Source organism: Bolinopsis microptera, chromosome 3 (genome assembly GCF_026151205.1).
Source record: "Bolinopsis microptera isolate Bmic1 chromosome 3, MBARI_Bmic_1.0, whole genome shotgun sequence".
Classification (NCBI taxonomy): Eukaryota; Metazoa; Ctenophora; class Tentaculata; order Lobata; family Bolinopsidae; genus Bolinopsis; species Bolinopsis microptera.
Window position 1 is genome coordinate 2,720,117 of NC_087074.1, and position 17,559 is coordinate 2,737,675.

At 41.3% G+C, this 17,559-nt stretch overlaps 2 protein-coding genes across 3 annotated transcripts in view; both read right to left on the minus strand.

Moving 5' to 3' along the window:
* Positions 1–2,488: 2,488 nt before the first annotated feature.
* The window catches only part of LOC134812994 (uncharacterized), a 146,418-nt gene continuing 131,347 nt past the window's right edge, over positions 2,489–17,559 (minus strand). The window contains exon 5 of the mRNA XM_063820643.1: positions 2,489–2,934. Within this exon, the coding sequence (XP_063676713.1) occupies positions 2,751–2,934 (184 nt within the window). The 3' untranslated portion in view covers positions 2,489–2,750. The remainder of the gene's footprint in view (positions 2,935–17,559) is intronic.
* Positions 16,736–17,559, minus strand: part of LOC134812993 (ubiquitin carboxyl-terminal hydrolase CYLD-like) — a 40,317-nt gene continuing 39,493 nt past the window's right edge. For both annotated transcript variants that reach the window (XM_063820641.1, XM_063820642.1), the window contains one exon: positions 16,736–17,407. In XM_063820641.1, coding sequence (XP_063676711.1) covers positions 17,145–17,407 — 263 coding nt within the window. In that variant the 3' untranslated portion in view covers positions 16,736–17,144. The remainder of the gene's footprint in view (positions 17,408–17,559) is intronic.

Consider the following 17,559-nt stretch of genomic DNA (forward strand, 5'->3'; position numbering starts at 1 on the left):
AAGAGGTCCTCAACACTTACGGGTGACCAGGCAAAACCGGATATTAGAGCTCGAGTGGTTTCTATAAGCCGGGCCAATTGGCTTTTTTCGATGTTAAGGTAATTAATCCTAATTCTAATTCCTACCAGCTACCTTCAACAGTCGACAAAGAAGAACATGGAGAACGCCAAGAGCAGAGAGACAGAAAACACGATGCTACAACGAGAGAATACTTAATGTAGAGCACGGATCATTCGCTCCATTAATTTATTCAGTAACAGGTGGCATGGGACCTTGACCATTGTTAATGGTCTGGCCCGGCGCGTGTTGTATCACGTGGTGAAGTGCGCGGCGGGTCATACAACATATGACAAGGCGCGCGCTACGAAGTAGCACGTGCCATCGAGAAGAAAGCGGCGCGCGCTACTTCGAAGAAATTTAGACGAGTAACATCAGTCAACATGGGACCTCAAGCCAGGACATTTTAAAAACTGTTTTGCAACAAACTTGCTTATAAGAAGAAGCATAATTACAACGATATTATAAATTATTATCGGACTTATAGGACTCCACCTCCATATAGAGCATGGACTGACTCAGAAGGAAAATTTTAACAATAGTGTTTCAGTGTGTATCCTAGAAAATTCAAGTCCTAGTAGTTTAGATGTTAAGGAGCACCGATATATACATGCCTTAAATTCCCTCCGCCCCTCAGGAATGAATAGTACAAACCCTTTTAAGATTCCTTTATTGCATAATTGATTTTTATTTTGCCTGAGGGGCTTTCCATAAATTATTTTTTTAAATAATTGGTCCTTTTATTGATGTTTCATATTTCACGGCAGTTTCCTTTTCAGAGTTTGAGTTTATATTTAGAAACTAACCATACTATCTTTTAGATTTATGTCACTTATGATGGCTCCGGCTGAAAGTACTATGACTCATTTTATCTAGAAGATTGTAGTTTCATTGCTTCTGAAGTAGCTATCAGTTCGCCGGTCAATGTTGGGTATAATACTCAAATTATTATCGGTGTAAATTATCATTTTTAATTAGGAAATTAATTTTATTGTGCATTAGCAATTAGAGGATCAAGAAATACCTCAAACAAAACTTACGAATTATTTAACATGGATGATCTAGAATTTAACTCTTTCGAATCGAAAGTCAACTAATTTTTTCAGTCCCATGATGGACTGGGTTTTATTTTTTCCGTTCACCCTTCTGTAAAAAGGCAATAGTGAAAGGTTACGAATGGACGTTTTTGCAGAAAAACGTGGATTTTGGAGATAGCGGTAGGTGGGTTTAAATATGGTGTCATTCCTTACTTCCTTCGTCCGTTACCATGACAACTAGCGCGGAGTGCAGTGCGCGAGTATTGCTTGCGGAGATGTGATGTATATAGCTAGCCTGTCAATGAATGCGCGGCGCAAGAGAATTTTAATGTGTTCTACGTAATGTATAGCATTAGGTAATAAGCCCAATTTGTATGTGGCATGCGTAGTAAACAGGGATTGGCTAGTTAGAGGCGGTCCGTGTAGGCCTTACACTGTGCTTTCAGCAATACTCATAAGTATTTCCGTGGCTATGGTTGCAATGCGCCTAGTCTACTGGAACGATTCTTCGGAATTTCGCTGGATTGCACAACTTTCGTCTTGGTAGATTCCAAACACAAGAAAATTTTCCTTTTGGTTGGTAATATACTCAATGATGGGAGTACAGTGTATTGGCTATGCCCCGCTTACTAGTTTAGCTCTTTCTAGTCCCCTGCTACACGGCATGTAAACAGGGATTGGCTAGTTAGAGGCGGTCCGTGTAGGCCTTACACTGTGCTTTCAGCAATACTCATAGTGTACTGATGTGTATCCATATTATTATGAAGTGAGCTGATTGGAGCTTGTCATACGATTGGAGCTTGTCATACTCATACGTTGTATGACCCGCCGCGCACGAAGTGCGCGGCTCCCCCTGTATCGTCGACTATAGTGAAGCGACCGTGGGGGTCACCACGTGATACAAATTGGAGCTTATATCTATAGTTATAGTGAATGAAAATCTAGCGTCCGCCAAAACGAAACAACGGGCGCAATTCTTGTTGCAATGATGATGTTCATAATATACTAAAGTAGTGGATGTCCTTGCTGTACGGCAAGTTAAACAAGGAACTGAAACTACTAGGTTCCGTACAGACTCAACTCTGCACCCGTGTCAATATGTTCATTATTATATGCAAGCCTCTTGATTTATATAACCTGTAATAGACTAATACTATTCTGTATATATCTAATTTCGTTTTCCAAAAAAAATTTATGGCTTAAAATGCCTATATCTCAAAAAGAATCAGTTTTTTTTGAAATTTTTTTACAGAATCGTAATCAACTATTTATTCATGTAATAAGAAAATCACTTTTTCTTCAGATTGTGTTTTGTTGGATAATTACTCCTCATACTACTTAACAGGTACACGGAGTAATTGTTTATTTATTTTCGAAACGAAATAATAAAGTAATTTAAGGAAAGATGATGTATTAAACAATTCACATTATACAAAACATCATTTTAACATATCTATTTAAATCTTGTTTTTGTCAACTTAGAAATATCACTTTGCTCAGCTTTACCAGAATTCTTGCTAATTACAAAGAATTAAGCAAGGACAAGGTTTACAAAGCTGGAAGTGAGAGCCGTTATACCAAGGTTACTGAGCGGTACAATTAGAGTTTGTATTAGAATAAAATTAGAGTACGTGTGTGTCTAGAAGAGTACTGTGTCTAGAAGAGAGCGTATATAGCTGCGATGAGGGGCAGGAGTAGAGCTGTCATGCTCACTGCACTGTTCACTTCAGTGCTCGTTTCCGCGCACTTTTTATCGGTCTTTTCTTGTGCAACTGAACAGGGTCCACATCCTGCGTTTGCTGCGGTGAAATCTGCCTCTAACGCTGCCGCTGTACCGGGCCTAGAAGTAAATTTATTTTTAAATTACAAGCTATTACGTACAAGCATTTCAAATTTTACACACAAAAAGAAGTTTACCAAGCATACTACACCCTACCCTAACCAATACCAAACACCCAACCAATAATCCCTATAACATACCATCACTCCCAACCTCATACGCTGTATTACATTACATCACCCCCCCCTGCCCCCTCCCCCCCCAACTCACCACAAATATACCCCCACATCCCCCTACGCTCACCCATATGATCTTCCACTTACAATTCCCCACTCCGACTTCACACGCACTACCTAAACCCCTTAATACTCTTTGCCTATTGCCCCCTTTCACCATTCTTCACCGCACCTCCATATCACCCCCCCCCTACCACCTCTCCTACACCAACCCCCATCATCCTACATACCATAACCTTCATCACCATCCCCCCAATCATCTCTCTCTCGCACGCGCACTCTCACCGATCTCCACAAAAATACCTAACACGCTATAGATAGAAACATAATATCAGATAGATAGTAGAGATATAGACTCTCGCTCTCTCCTGCGCTCACTCAATCATCTCAATAGAGATAAATCCCTCTCCTCCACCTCCCCTCTCCAACTTTCCTAACCACCCACCCCAGTCTCTCTCAGCCTCACTCCACTGCAATAAAAAACAAAAAAATAACCCAAACCCCCCCTACTCAACATGACCCCTTCAACCAAAACACCATATATAAATCCCTCATTGCTTCACTCAACCCCAACTCGTTCTCCTCTTGAGACTCTCTAAAAAAATAAACACAATTATACCTACCATACCCCATAACAACCTATATATCTTCCCATATATAACACTAAAAAAATTCCATCAAATAATTACTGACACCATTACTTACAATCCGTACAAGAAGCCATTGAAAGGATTATGTAATTAACCAATAAATGACGAAGTTACAGACCAAACAAGGTCGAAAAAAACCAATTTTAGAATTAAACCCCCAACATAATTTTTAATATACACCCAATCACCTTTACATCAGACTCTCTACAAACATTATGCTCGCTGCTCGCTCCCCACCGCCCATCACTCTCCAAACCCCCATTAATTCTAATTCATAACCTCAAGATCAGAGAATTGATGTTTATGTGTGTGGTGTGTGTTCCCCCCACACACTATATTATCTCTCGCTCACATGTTAATAATTCAGTTAAATATAATCATGGCAACTTGTTCGTTTAGCTCCTGACAGTCTAAGCAACGTTCATGCAACGTCATTGCAAACAACACAAAAGAACCCGTTCCTCTCCCCTCCCTAATCCACCTTCCATCCACAATTACACCCCCCCCCCACATATGCCACACCACCCAGCACCCCTGTACCCTTATTCAGCAAGTCCATTCCCCTTTCTATTCCACGACTAAGCCAAACGTCCCCTGCACCCCAGCCCACATGAACAACCCGGCTTACTAGCCCCGCCGCAGTCAGCCCATTTTGCTTACCACAACAGTCTCCTTCAACTTCCACATTACAAACCGGCTACTACTCTCACGGTGTTGAATCTCTCGCGGCGCGCTCTTCTCGCCGGCTACTAAACCGGCGACTAGCCCTGTAGTGACCACAAAGCGCGCGCTCTCAATGTGTACCTAAGTGTGTGTGTGTGATACGCGCACCCTCCCCCCCATCCTACACCCCCAGCGACCCCCGACCCCCCCACCCCCCCCTGCTCGCTCTCGCACGGTTAGATCGTGTGTGTGTGTGGTGTATAGCCGGTAGTAGGCACGGTTTTGTAGCGGTAGTGCTCACGCACTTTCTAAAGTGCCGGCTAGTAGCCGGTTTGGAACGGCTACTAGTAGGTCTGCTTTAGTGCTCGGCTAATTAGCCGGCTAGTGACCGCTTGTAGCCGGTTAGTAGCCACTTTGTGGTTCACTAGCCGTGCTAGTAGCGGTTAGTAGCCGGCTAGTGCCACTTTTCAAGTTGCGGTAGTTAGCCGGGTTGGTATGTGAGTTGAGGAGCGGTTATTACAAAAGTGGCTAACTAGGGCCGGCTTGTAGCCGGTGTTCATATGGTACTGTGCAGGGAGGGACGTTGCATAGACCCTCGTTGCATAGACGGTGCATTGGACGTTGCATAGACTGTACCGTGCAGGGAGGGTGCACAGAGAGTTCATGTGCAGGGACGGGCTAGACGTTGCATAGACGGTTCTTTTGTTGTAGCATGGACGGTTGCATAGACGTTTGCATAGACTGTCGGAGCTAATCGACCAAGTTGCCTGATTACGATTCTGTAAAAATATTTTCAAAAAAAAAGTCGTTTGTGGCCATCATTGCATTGCTTTAAAACTCAAATCGGAGAGAAAGTTCCTACTCCATACACGTTGATATGATCATCAGCTAACTCACAAGAATTTTTGGAGCGAATATTCGCTGCCCGGGTGATTGGTGATTGTACTAAATTTAGAAATGGGAAAAATCCCAATTTTTATTTTTTTCGACCTTGTTTGGTCTGTAACTTGCATTTATTGTTTAATTTTATACTCTTTCAATGGCTTCTTGTACGGATGGTATGTAATGTCAGTAAAAAAAATAGCAAAAAACTTTTAAAATGGCCGAACTATCGGTATTACAGTGACCAGACTTCTCTATATTTAAAATTTCACGAAAAAAAGATAAAACATTTTTTTTTTCTCGATGACGGGAATCATTTTTAGAAAAATTTTGAAGGTGTGAATTTTTATTCTGTTTGTCTATTTAACCATAATAGAAAATAAAATCGTGTACGGAGCAAAACATTGTTGGTGTATCTGCCCTTAATGAAATACTTGAAATCTAATTCATTGATTTGAGAGCGCTTTATCAATAAAGTGAATTATCGAATTCTTTATAAATCTTAGTAATTAATTATGTTACAATGAAGCCGATATTATCAATGTTTAATTTCAGGCCGGAATTTAATACGCAGACAGGAATTACTTCGTACGATTACGGTTGTGGTGAATGTGCTGGTGCTGATGCACAGACTGTGAAGAATGTGCCACTGCAAGCTGTAACGTGGAAAAGGGTAGCGGGCTGACGTCTTCGAGTGTGCCAATTACGAGTGGGAAAACTGACGAGTTTGTGGCAAATTGCTGCGATGACCACCTGCAAGAGTAAGGCGGAGCATGACAGCACACGTGTGCAACCACGTAAAGTTTATAAAGGAGCAGTAACTTTATTGGTATTAAGTCAGGGCATGGTCACCTTTTTGTGTGTAAAATTTGAAATCCTTGTACGGTAATAGTTGTTAATTTAAAAAATAAATTTACTTCTAGGCCGGGACAGCGGCAGCGTTAGAGGCAGATTTCACGCAGCAAACGGATGGATGTGGACCCTGTTCAGTTGCACAAGTAAGGACCGATAAAAAAGTGCCGCGGGAAACGTGCACTGAAGGTGAACAGTGCAGTGAGCATGACAGCTCTACTCCATGCCCCTCATTTCGCAGCTATATACGCTCTCTTCTAGACACTGTACTCTTCTGGACACACACTTCCTCTAATTTTATTCTATTACAAACTCTAATTGTACCCGCTCAGGTAACCTTGGGTTTAACGGGCTCCTCAACTTCACAGCTTTGTATTACCTTGTCCGTGCTTAATTCTTGTTTATTTAGCATAGAATTCTGGTATTGCGGAGCAATGTGATATTTCTATGTTGACATAAAACCAAGATTTTAATATAGATATGGTAAAAATGATGTTTTGTTAAGTATGAATAGTTTAATAAATCTTCTTGTCCTTATAATGACGTTATTATTGTTCGTTTCGATAAATAAATATAAACCAATTTCTCCGTGTACCGTTAGTAGTTTATAGGAGTAATTATACAACAAAACACAATCTCTGAAGAAAAAGTGATTATCTTATTACATGAATAAATAGTGTGTTTACGATTCTGTAAAAAAAATTTCAAAAATAAAACTGATTCTTTTTGTATATAGGCATTTTAAGCCATAAATTTTTTTTGGAATAAATCGTAATTAGTTATATACAGATATAGTTTTAGTCTTATACTGGTTGATATATATCAAGAGGCGGCATTAATAATGAAAACATATTGACACGGGTTGCAGAGTGGATTTCTGATCGGTATCCGTAGTAGTTGTCATGTTCCATTGTCTTTACTTGCCGTACAAAGAAGGACATCCACTATTTAGTATATTATGAACATCATCTTGCACAGTATTGCGCCCGTGTTTCGTTTTGGGGACGCTAGGATTTTTCATTCACTAAAACTTAGTGATATAAGCTCCAATTTGTATCACGTGGTGACCCCCGCGGTTCGCTTCACTATAAGTCGACGATTCAGGGGGAGCCGCGCACTTCGTGCGCGGCGGGTCATACAAACGTATGAGTATGACATGCTCATCGTATGACAAGCTCCAATCAGCTACTCATAATCACTGATATATATGGATACACATCAGTACTCTAAGGAGTATTGCGGAATGCACAGTTAAGGCCTACACGGACGCCTCTAACTCAGCCAATCCTGTTTACATGCGTTGTAGCATGGGACTAGGAAAGAGCTAAAACTAGTGTAAGCGGGGCATAGCCAATACACTGTACTCCCATCATTGAGTATATTACCATCCAAAAGGAAAATTTCTTGTTGTTTGGAATCTACCACGACGAATGTTGTGAACAATCCAGGCGGAAATTCCGAAGAAAAAAAATTTCGTTCCAGTAGATAGGCGACATTGCAAAACCATAGCCACGAAATACTTTTGAGTATTGCGGGCTGAAAGCACAGATGTAGGCTACACGGGACCGCCTCTAAACTTAGCCATTCCTGTTTACTACGCATGCCACATACAAATTGGGCTTTACCTAATGATTATACATTACGTTAGACAGTAGAACACATTAAATTCTCTTGCGCCCGCGGCATTCATTGACAGGCTAGCTATATATTAACATCTCCCAGCTCTATCTATACAGCAATACTCGCGCACTGCAACTCCGCGCTTGTTGCATGGTATCGGACGAAAGGAAGTAAGGCATGCACATATTTAAACCCCAACTACCGCTATCTCCAAAATCCACGTTTTTCTGCAAAAAGTCCATTTCGTAACTTTCACTATTCCTTTTACGAAGTCGTGAACGGAAAAAAATAAACCCAGTCCATCATGGGATGAAAAAAAATTTAGTTGACTCTTCGATTCGAAAGTGTTAAATTCTAGTTCATCCTGTTAAAAATAATTCGTCAAGTTTTGTTTTTTGAGGTACTTTCTTGATCCTCTATTGCTATGCACAATAAAATTAATTTCCTAATTAAAATGATAATTTACACCGATAATTTAAAAAATTTGAGTATTATACCCAACATTGACCGGCGAATGAATAGCTACTTTCAGAAGCATGAAACTACAATCTTCTAGATGAAAATGCGTATAGTCTACTTTCACCGGAAGCCATCATAAGGGACATAAATCTAAAAAGATAGTAGGTTTGTTTCTAAATATTAAACTCAAACTCTGAAAAGGAAACTGCGTGTGAAAATAATGAAACATCAAATAAAAGGACAATATTTAAAAAACTAATTTATGGAAAGCCCCTCAGGCAAAATAAAAATCAACTTTGCAATAAAGGGAATCTTAAAAGGTTTGTATATTCATTCCTGAGGGGCGGGGGAATTTAAGGCATGTATATATCGGTGCTCCTTAACATCTAAACTACTAGGACTTGAATTTTCTTGGATACACACTGTAACACTATTGTTAAAATTTTCCTTTCTGAGTCAGTCATTCTCTATATGGCGGGTGGGGTCCTATAAGTCCGATAATTAATTTTAATATCGTTGTAATTTTGCTTCTTCGTATAAGCAAGTTTGTGCATAACAGGTTTTTTAATATGTCTGGGTTGAGGGTCCATGTTGCTGATTGTTACTACGTCTAAATTTCTTCGAAGTAGCGGCGCCGCTTTATTCTCGTTGGCACGTGATACTTGCGTAGCGCGCGCAATTGTCATATGTTGTATGGACCCGCCGCGCACTTCACCACGTGATACAAACCACGCGCCGGGCCAGACCATTAACATTGGTCAAGGGTCCCATGCCACCTGTTACTGAAATAAATTATTGGAGCGATGATCCGTGCTCTACATTAAGTATTCTCTCGTTGTGCAATCGTGTTTTCTGTCTCTTCTGCCTTGGCGTTCTCCATTGTTCTTCTTTGTCGACTGTTGAGGTAGCTGGGTAGGAATTAGGGAATTAGGCTTATATTACCTAACATCGATAATAAAGCAATTGGCCCGGCTTATAGAAACCACTCGTGCTCTAATATCCGGTTGGTTTTGCCTGGTCACCGTAAGTGTTGAGGGACCTCTTTGCTCTTGAATGCTCTCCTTCTAGTTCTTTAAGCTGAGGTTCAACTTTCGCGTCCGAGGCAAACAGTCTTCACTCTTCAGCAAGCCTGGCTAAAAAATTCCTAAATTTCGGTTTGTGTCTGATAATGAATGTAGCCTCCAAGATGGCTCAAATTTAGAGAATGGTACTTCACATCAAAACGTTTTTCTGAAGAGATATTGTGTGGGTAAACGAATCCAGATTTAAGTTGTACCGCAATTCTGATAGAATCCCTAAATTCAGATTTATTTAGACGTAAACATGTTTTAATTAGTGGTAGACATTTGACCTTTGTAATGATCTGGCCGGCTGCGCGCTACTTCGTAGCACGGTGCCAACATTTCGAGAAGATAAGCGGGCGCGCGTACTTCGAAGAAATTAGACGAGTATCATCCGTCAAGTAGACCTGAAAGCCAATTTGAGTCCCTGGTTCGCTTATTCTGCTCCAAAACCCTTGCAGTCTTCTTACCAACCTTTTTAACAAGTATCTCTCTTGTTTGTTGTTTATATTCCCCAAACCACGCGTTTTTTAACATATCTTGAAGCTCATTTACTGGGCCGCGCCTCGATCAGACTGTCATTCCGCCTTAGATCTCTATTAGTTAATGAACATAATGCTGGGGTCTCAGGTAAGAAGCTATCAGTCGATTCCATGTCGGTAGTAACATAGTAGCAAGAGATTTTCCTTTCATGGAGTTTACACAATCCCGGGCGTTACCAAAAGCACCGTACCCCCCCCCCCCCTCCCCCCCCCCCGCCCCCCCCCCCCACCCCCCCCCCCCCCCCCCCCCCCCCCCAAGCCCCCCCACCCTGCCATCTCTTTTCGCCTAGATACTCAACTGTGGGCCTTACCATACCTCCGTTCTTTAATGGTAATGACTTAAGGCTTTCGGTGTAGAGGAGATACTGGAAAACCATAATATATGTTTGGAATGAGTTGCTCTGAGTGATGTTTTTTATCAAGAGGGCCCATTTAGGACATATAAAGCTGATATCTAGTGTCCTCTTAAATATGGAAAATTTGTGGCGGACACCGTGTGTAAAACAAGCGATAGGCTGCCGGAGGCCGAGGTGCTAAATCCTACTCTACAGTCGATCTTCGAAGTATTGTTGTAAAAGGGCCCCGACAGTGTAAATCAACTGCAATCGAGTATTTTCGGACGCTGGATTCCGAATCACCGTCCATGACATAGGATTAAAATGCTCCCCTGACGAGATATTGGTGATTGGCGGAAAACTGTCTCGATCACGTAATATTACCGTATAAGGAAGTTAGTCTAATTTCTCGTTAGGGTTAGAGTTTCAGCATATGCTTTTGTTACGGATTGGGTAAGGGTTAGGGTTTGGAATAGTCGTTCAGGACCAGCTAGAGAACAGGTTGAAAAAGTAACGTGACAGTCGAGTGTAGAGTGATTAATCATCATCCGCCAGAGGCTGTGATTTGGCAAACTGTACTAACTTTTTTAGCATATCACTCCACTCAACTACAAGGTTGCTAATGTATACATCCTTGAATTCAGGAGTCCCCGCTCCCCCAGCACAGCTCATAAATGCATTTGACCACCTATCCTGATATCTATATTGCAATCAGCAAATATTTCCTAGTGAGCTGAATGTAAATGATTAGGATATTTCAAGATAAAGCAAGATTTCTTTTGGTTCACGAAGTAGCCATATACTTAAATCCTTTTACAATGATATCTTTCCTTTTATTGATTCACGATGTTAACCCATCGAGATCGTTGCTCTGCGAAGCTAAGCAACGATCTTGGATCAGTACGATGCGAAGCTAAGCAACGATCTTGGATCAGTACGATGCGAAGCTAAGCAACGATCTTGGATCAGTACGATGCGAAGCAAGAATGATAGTTCTTGTAGGTTTACAACCTACCAGGACGCGCGCCGAGTTGGACTCGTCGACGGTCCAATATAATACGGAACAGATATTTTACGAGTTGCGAGTATCACCCGTTAAGATAGTTCCCGCGGCGCGTCGAAGTCCTCCAAGCACTGCTAATGAAGTCGGTCGCTGCTTTTCCATTTCCCCTACCTTTGATCTTGTCAGAGAAGCCGACAACCGTCCAACGGAGCTTATTGTAGCCCATATCTGAAACATTGAACATGGTTCAACTAGTAAACCAATAACAGCCATAAATTGATTCTTAACAGCACACAGCGCGCCCAATAAACTTACGTTTCCGGCCATCGCGCAAAAACCGATAAACTTTCATCGCTAAGTCAAAGGAAAAACTAGCGATACCAGAAGATGAATCCGAGTTCGTGGAAACATTTGTGACAGGATTAAAAACATATTTTTAACTGAATATGTCCGTAAACTGAGTTAGATTTGCCCTGGTATGATACAGTGTCATGAGAACTAACATTTTAAGCCTCCTGTGAAATATTTCCCTAATTCATGGAATGAATGAAATGAACAAAAAATGAACATTGTCTCAGAATCGCCTGAAATGAGCTGAAACCGATTGGGATCGATTGGTAATGATACCAGAAGTGTCCCTGAGAAGTTTGGTGGGTCTAGCATGTTACGAAAGGGCTCTGGGGCAATGTTTCCATTTTGGTTTCAGAGTAGTTGAGAATTGAGATCGTGGAAACATTTGTGACCGATTTGGAAACATGCCCTTGTAACCGTAATTCTGCCTGGGCTGACTTGGAATCGATCTGGCATGGTAGAGGGACATGTGTACTATCATTTCTAACCACTCAGAAGTGCGAAATATTGCCCTGGTTCATGGAATGAACGAAATGAACAAAAAATGAACATTATCCTAGAATCGACTGAAATGAGCTGAAAACGATTGGGATCGATTGGTAATGATACCAGAAGTGTCCCTGAGAAGTTTGGTGGGTCTAGCATGTTACGAAAGGGCTCTGGGGCAATGTTTCCATTTTGGTTTCAGAGTAGTTGAGATCGTGGAAACATTTGTGACCGATTTGGAAACATGCCCTTGTAGCCGTAATTCTGCCTGGACTGACTTGGAATCGATCTGGCATGGTAGAGGGACATGTGTACTATCATTTCTAACCACTCAGAAGTGCGAAATATTGCCCTGGTTCATGGAATGAACGAAATGAACAAAAAATGAACATTATCCTAGAATCGCCTGAAATGAGCTGAAACCGATTGGGATCGATTGGTAATGATACCAGAAGTGTCCCTGAGAAGTTTGGTGGGTCTAGCATGTTACGAAAGGGCTCTGGGGCAATGTTTCCATTTTGGTTTCAGAGTAGTTGAGATCGTGGAAACATTTGTGACCGATTTGGAAACATGCCCTTGTAGCCGTAATTCTGCCTGGACTGACTTGGAATCGATCTGGCATGGTAGAGGGACATGTGTACTATCATTTCTAAACAATCAGAAGTGTGAAATATTGCCCTGGTTCATGGAATGAACGAAATGAACAAAAAATGAACATTATCCTAGAATCGCCTGAAATGAGCTGAAACCGATTGGGATCGATTGGTAATGATACCAGAAGTGTCCCTGAGAAGTTTGGTGGGTATAGCATGTTAAGAAAGGGCTCTGGGGCAATGTTTCCATTTTGGTTTCAGAGTAGTTGAGATCGTGGAAACATTTGTGACCGATTTGGAAACATGCCCTTGTAGCCGTAATTCTGCCTGGACTGACTTGGAATCGATCTGGCATGGTAGAGGGACATGTGTACTATCATTTCTAACCACTCAGAAGTGCGAAATATTGCCCTGGTTCATGGAATGAACGAAATGAACAAAAAATGAACATTATCCTAGAATCGCCTGAAATGAGCTGAAACCGATTGGGATCGATTGGTAATGATACCAGAAGTGTCCCTGAGAAGTTTGGTGGGTCTAGCATGTTAAGAAAGGGCTCTGGGGCAATGTTTCCATTTTGGTTTCAGAGTAGTTGAGATCGTGGAAACATTTGTGACCGATTTGGAAACATGCCAACATTCAAGTACGTTTTAAAGTAATTCACACGAGAGTATGATAATTATTATCAGTTTAATCTTGTTCAGCGTCATCGAAAATGTAGGGTTACAAGGTTTTCCCTTTGATTTTCATCCATAAAAAATCCTTCTATTTTCGATTCTCTGAGCCAGCTGTCTGCTGGTTTTCAGAAGGTGGTACCAGATGCTGCTGTATAATTGAGCGTTCAGCTAATTGAGTCCAATTACACACGAAACACTGTATATAAGGCCTGATCAAGTAACTTGAGCTCTGCATCTGGTGACGTCACAAAATATCCTAGTCAGCATACGACACGTTACGAATGTGATAACGTGTTCGAGGATTAACGAATCAAGGTCACGTGATAGGACCGACTGTCACGTGACCTCAGTTATCTCTTATATGGCACTAGGAGCTGCAATTGATCAGCTCTTAATTGGGCTGCAATCATTGACAGGCCTATAATTACCCAATTTTAAATGAACGATATTTCATTCTACAGAATGATGAGAGTGTAAACAGAATGCTTCCCGGAAACAGCACAATGAAGGGAACAAAATCTTCCACCCATAGTCCCTAATGTTTCCAAATCGGACACAAATGTTTCCACGAGTTCAACTACTCTGACACCAAAATAAAAACAATGCCCCAGAGCCCTTTCTTAACATGCTAGACCCACCAAACTTCTCAGGGACACTTCTGGTATCATTACCAATCGATCCCAATCGGTTTCAGCTCATTTCAGGCGATTCTAGGATAATGTTCATTTTTTGTTCATTTCGTTCATTCCATGAACCAGGGCAATATTTCGCACTTCTGAGTGGTTAGAAATGATAGTACACATGTCCCTCTACCATGCCAGATCGATTCCAAGTCAGTCCAGGCAGAATTACGGCTACAAGGGCATGTTTCCAAATCGGTCACAAATGTTTCCACGATCTCAACTACTCTGAGACCAAAATGGAACCATTGCCCCAGAGCCCTTTCTTAACATGCTAGACCCACCAAACTTCTCAGGGACACTTCTGGTATCATTACCAATCGATCCCAATCGGTTTCAGCTCATTTCAGGCGATTCTAGGATAATGTTCATTTTTTGTTCATTTCGTTCATTCCATGAACCAGGGCAATATTTCGCACTTCTGAGTGGTTAGAAATAATAGTACACATGTCCCTCTACCATGCCAGATCGATTCCAAGTCAGTCCAGGCAGAATTACGGCTACAAGGGCATGTTTCCAAATCGGTCACAAATGTTTCCACGATCTCAACTACTCTGAAACCAAAATGGAAACATTACCCCAGAGCCCTTTCTTAACATGCTAGACCCACCAAACTTCTCAGGGACACTTCTGGTATCATTACCAATCGATCCCAATCGGTTTCAGCTCATTTCAGGCGATTCTAGGATAATGTTCATTTTTTGTTCATTTCATTCATTCCATGAACCAGGGCAATATTTCGCACTTCTGAGTGGTTAGAAATAATAGTACACATGTCCCTCTACCATGCCAGATCGATTCCAAGTCAGTCCAGGCAGAATTACGGCTACAAGGGCATGTTTCCAAATCGGTCACAAATGTTTCCACGATCTCAACTACTCTGAAACCAAAATGGAAACATTACCCCAGAGCCCTTTCTTAACATGCTAGACCCACCAAACTTCTCAGGGACACTTCTGGTATCATAACCAATCAATCCCAATTGGTTTCAGCTAATTTCAAGCGATTTTAGGATAATGTTCATTTTTTGTTCATTTCGTTCATTCCATGAACCAGGGCAATATTTCGCACTTCTGAGTGGTTAGAAATAATAGTACACATGTCCCTCTACCATGCCATCTCGATTTCAAGTCAGCCCAGGCAGAATTACAGCTACAAGGGCATGTTTCCAAATCGGTCACAAATGTTTCCACGATCTCAACTACTCTGAAACCAAAATGGAAACATTGCCCCAGAGCCCTTTCTTAACATGCTAGACCCACCAAACTTCTCAGGGACACTTCTGGTATCATAACCAATCAATCCCAATTGGTTTCAGCTAATTTCAAGCGATTTTAGGATAATGTTCATTTTTTGTTCATTTCGTTCATTCCATGAACCAGGGCAATATTTCGCACTTCTGAGTGGTTAGAAATGATAGTACACATGTCCCTCTACCATGCCAGATCGATTCCAAGTCAGTCCAGGCAAAATTACGGATACAAGGGCATGTTTCCAAATCGGTCACAATTCTGTCACAATTCTGTCACATGTTTCCAAAATGTTTCCAAAATCTCGGATTCATGAACTCAGCGATACCAGAAGATAAATTCGAGATTTGAGAAAACTTCTGATACATGTTTGTTGGCTGTATATGTCCGTGAACTGAGTGGGATTTACCCTGATATGATAGAAGTACATTTATACTAACATTTTCAGCCTCTTGTGAAATATTCTCTGATTCATGGAATGAATGAAATGAACACAAAATGAACATTTTCCTAGAATCCCCTGAATTGAGCTAAAACCGATTGGAATCGATCGGTATGGATACCTGAAGTGTCCCTGGGAAGTTTGGTGCTGCTGGTACCAGAACTGGTATTTTGTACTTCTAAATGGCTGGAAATGTTAGTACACGTGTCCCTCTACCATATCAGATAGATTCCAAGTCAGTACAAGCATAAATACGACTACAAAAGCATTGTCTCACTTTTGTCTCAATTCTGTCTCATGGTTCCAAATTGGTTCCAAAATCTCGGATTCATGAACTCAGCGATACTAATAGTCTTACAGATGTTCTCCCAAAGATGACGGCAAGAATACCAAAATACTGCAAATTTGGGACCAAAAATGACACAACCGTGTTTCAGATCTTGGTAGCAGATGGGGGGGGGGGGGGGGGGGGGGGCCAATGACTACCAATGGAGACTTTTGGGGACTAATGGGGACTAAAAATCATGGGGACTAGAGGTCAACTCGTTGACGTAATTCACTATTTGTCCCCATAAGTCCCCAGAATTTTGGACAGTTATTTATGGTTTTCAAGTTAGTTTAATAACGATACGATCGAGATGTTTTGTCCAAGATAAGAGTAGGATAAATCTAAATGGGGACTAATGGAGACTTTTGGGGACTAATGGGGACTAAAAATCATCTAAATGGGGACTAATGGAGACTTTTGGGGACTAATGGGGACTAAAAATCATGGGGACTCGGGGTAAAATCGTTGACGTAATTCCCCAATTCCCCAAAAGTAGTCATTGGCCCCCCCCCCCCCCCCCCTAGCAGATCCTGTTCATTAACTTGACGCAAACAGGGGAGGGTATAGGGGATCATGTTCAAAAACCCTAGTTAACGTTAATAAACATTGTTAACAGTTTCTTGTGGGCCTAGAATGAATAATTCAGACCCACTCGTCGGGAAAATAACATTTAAGTTGAGACTTTTTTAAGCTGTATAAAGTTGGAACATTTTTCTACGAATAATTGGCGTAAAAGATATACATGATGGGATAATGAGAATTTAGTGAACATAACCTGATTTTATAAAAAGATTTACAGCAAAACAGAAGAGAAAGTTTACAAGCTGCTTCAAAGTAATTTTATGCTAATAGGGCGAAAACAAACCCAAAAACTGATAGGAAACCGTGCCGACTCAGTCATAAAGGAAGTATAAAATGACCGCACATATGTCGTGATAATTAGAGTGACCTGTCTAGCACAAACTGATATGTACTCCAAAACACTGATATAAAACGAACATTAACGTAAAAACAAACATTAACGTAACCAATGAACAAGCAAAATAGCCACTTAACTAATTTGTCCGTCTATGCCAAACCTACATGGTCCAAATCCGATCTCTGAACGTAAAATATCTGATTTCATTGCATGTCATAATTTCTACAAAACCCTAAGTTTATCATGTGTCTTTCTCCCTAATGTAAAAACAAAGGAGAGCATCAGATATTAATCTCTTAACAAAGTCAGGGGCCCTATCCTTTTCGTGAAGTAGCTTGGCAGGGTTCTGTAGCCAATCCTCGAGCTGGGGACATTCCGCTACTTGGGGAATGTTGTACCCACCCATACCGCCCTCTCGGTCAGCCATACTGTCGAAGAAGACCCAGCAGTAGGGGCTGTGGGGAGATGGGGAGATCGTACTTGATCCAGCTATCTCTTCTGGAACTGAAGTTACATTTTATTTAGTCAATCTTGTCATATAAATAGATTCCATATATAGTGTTGTAATATCAAGCTCCGCATGATTGTATGTTTCCTGCCCAAAGTACACAAGTATGAGAAGTCGAGAATAACTAGGCCACATCTCCAATTTTAGT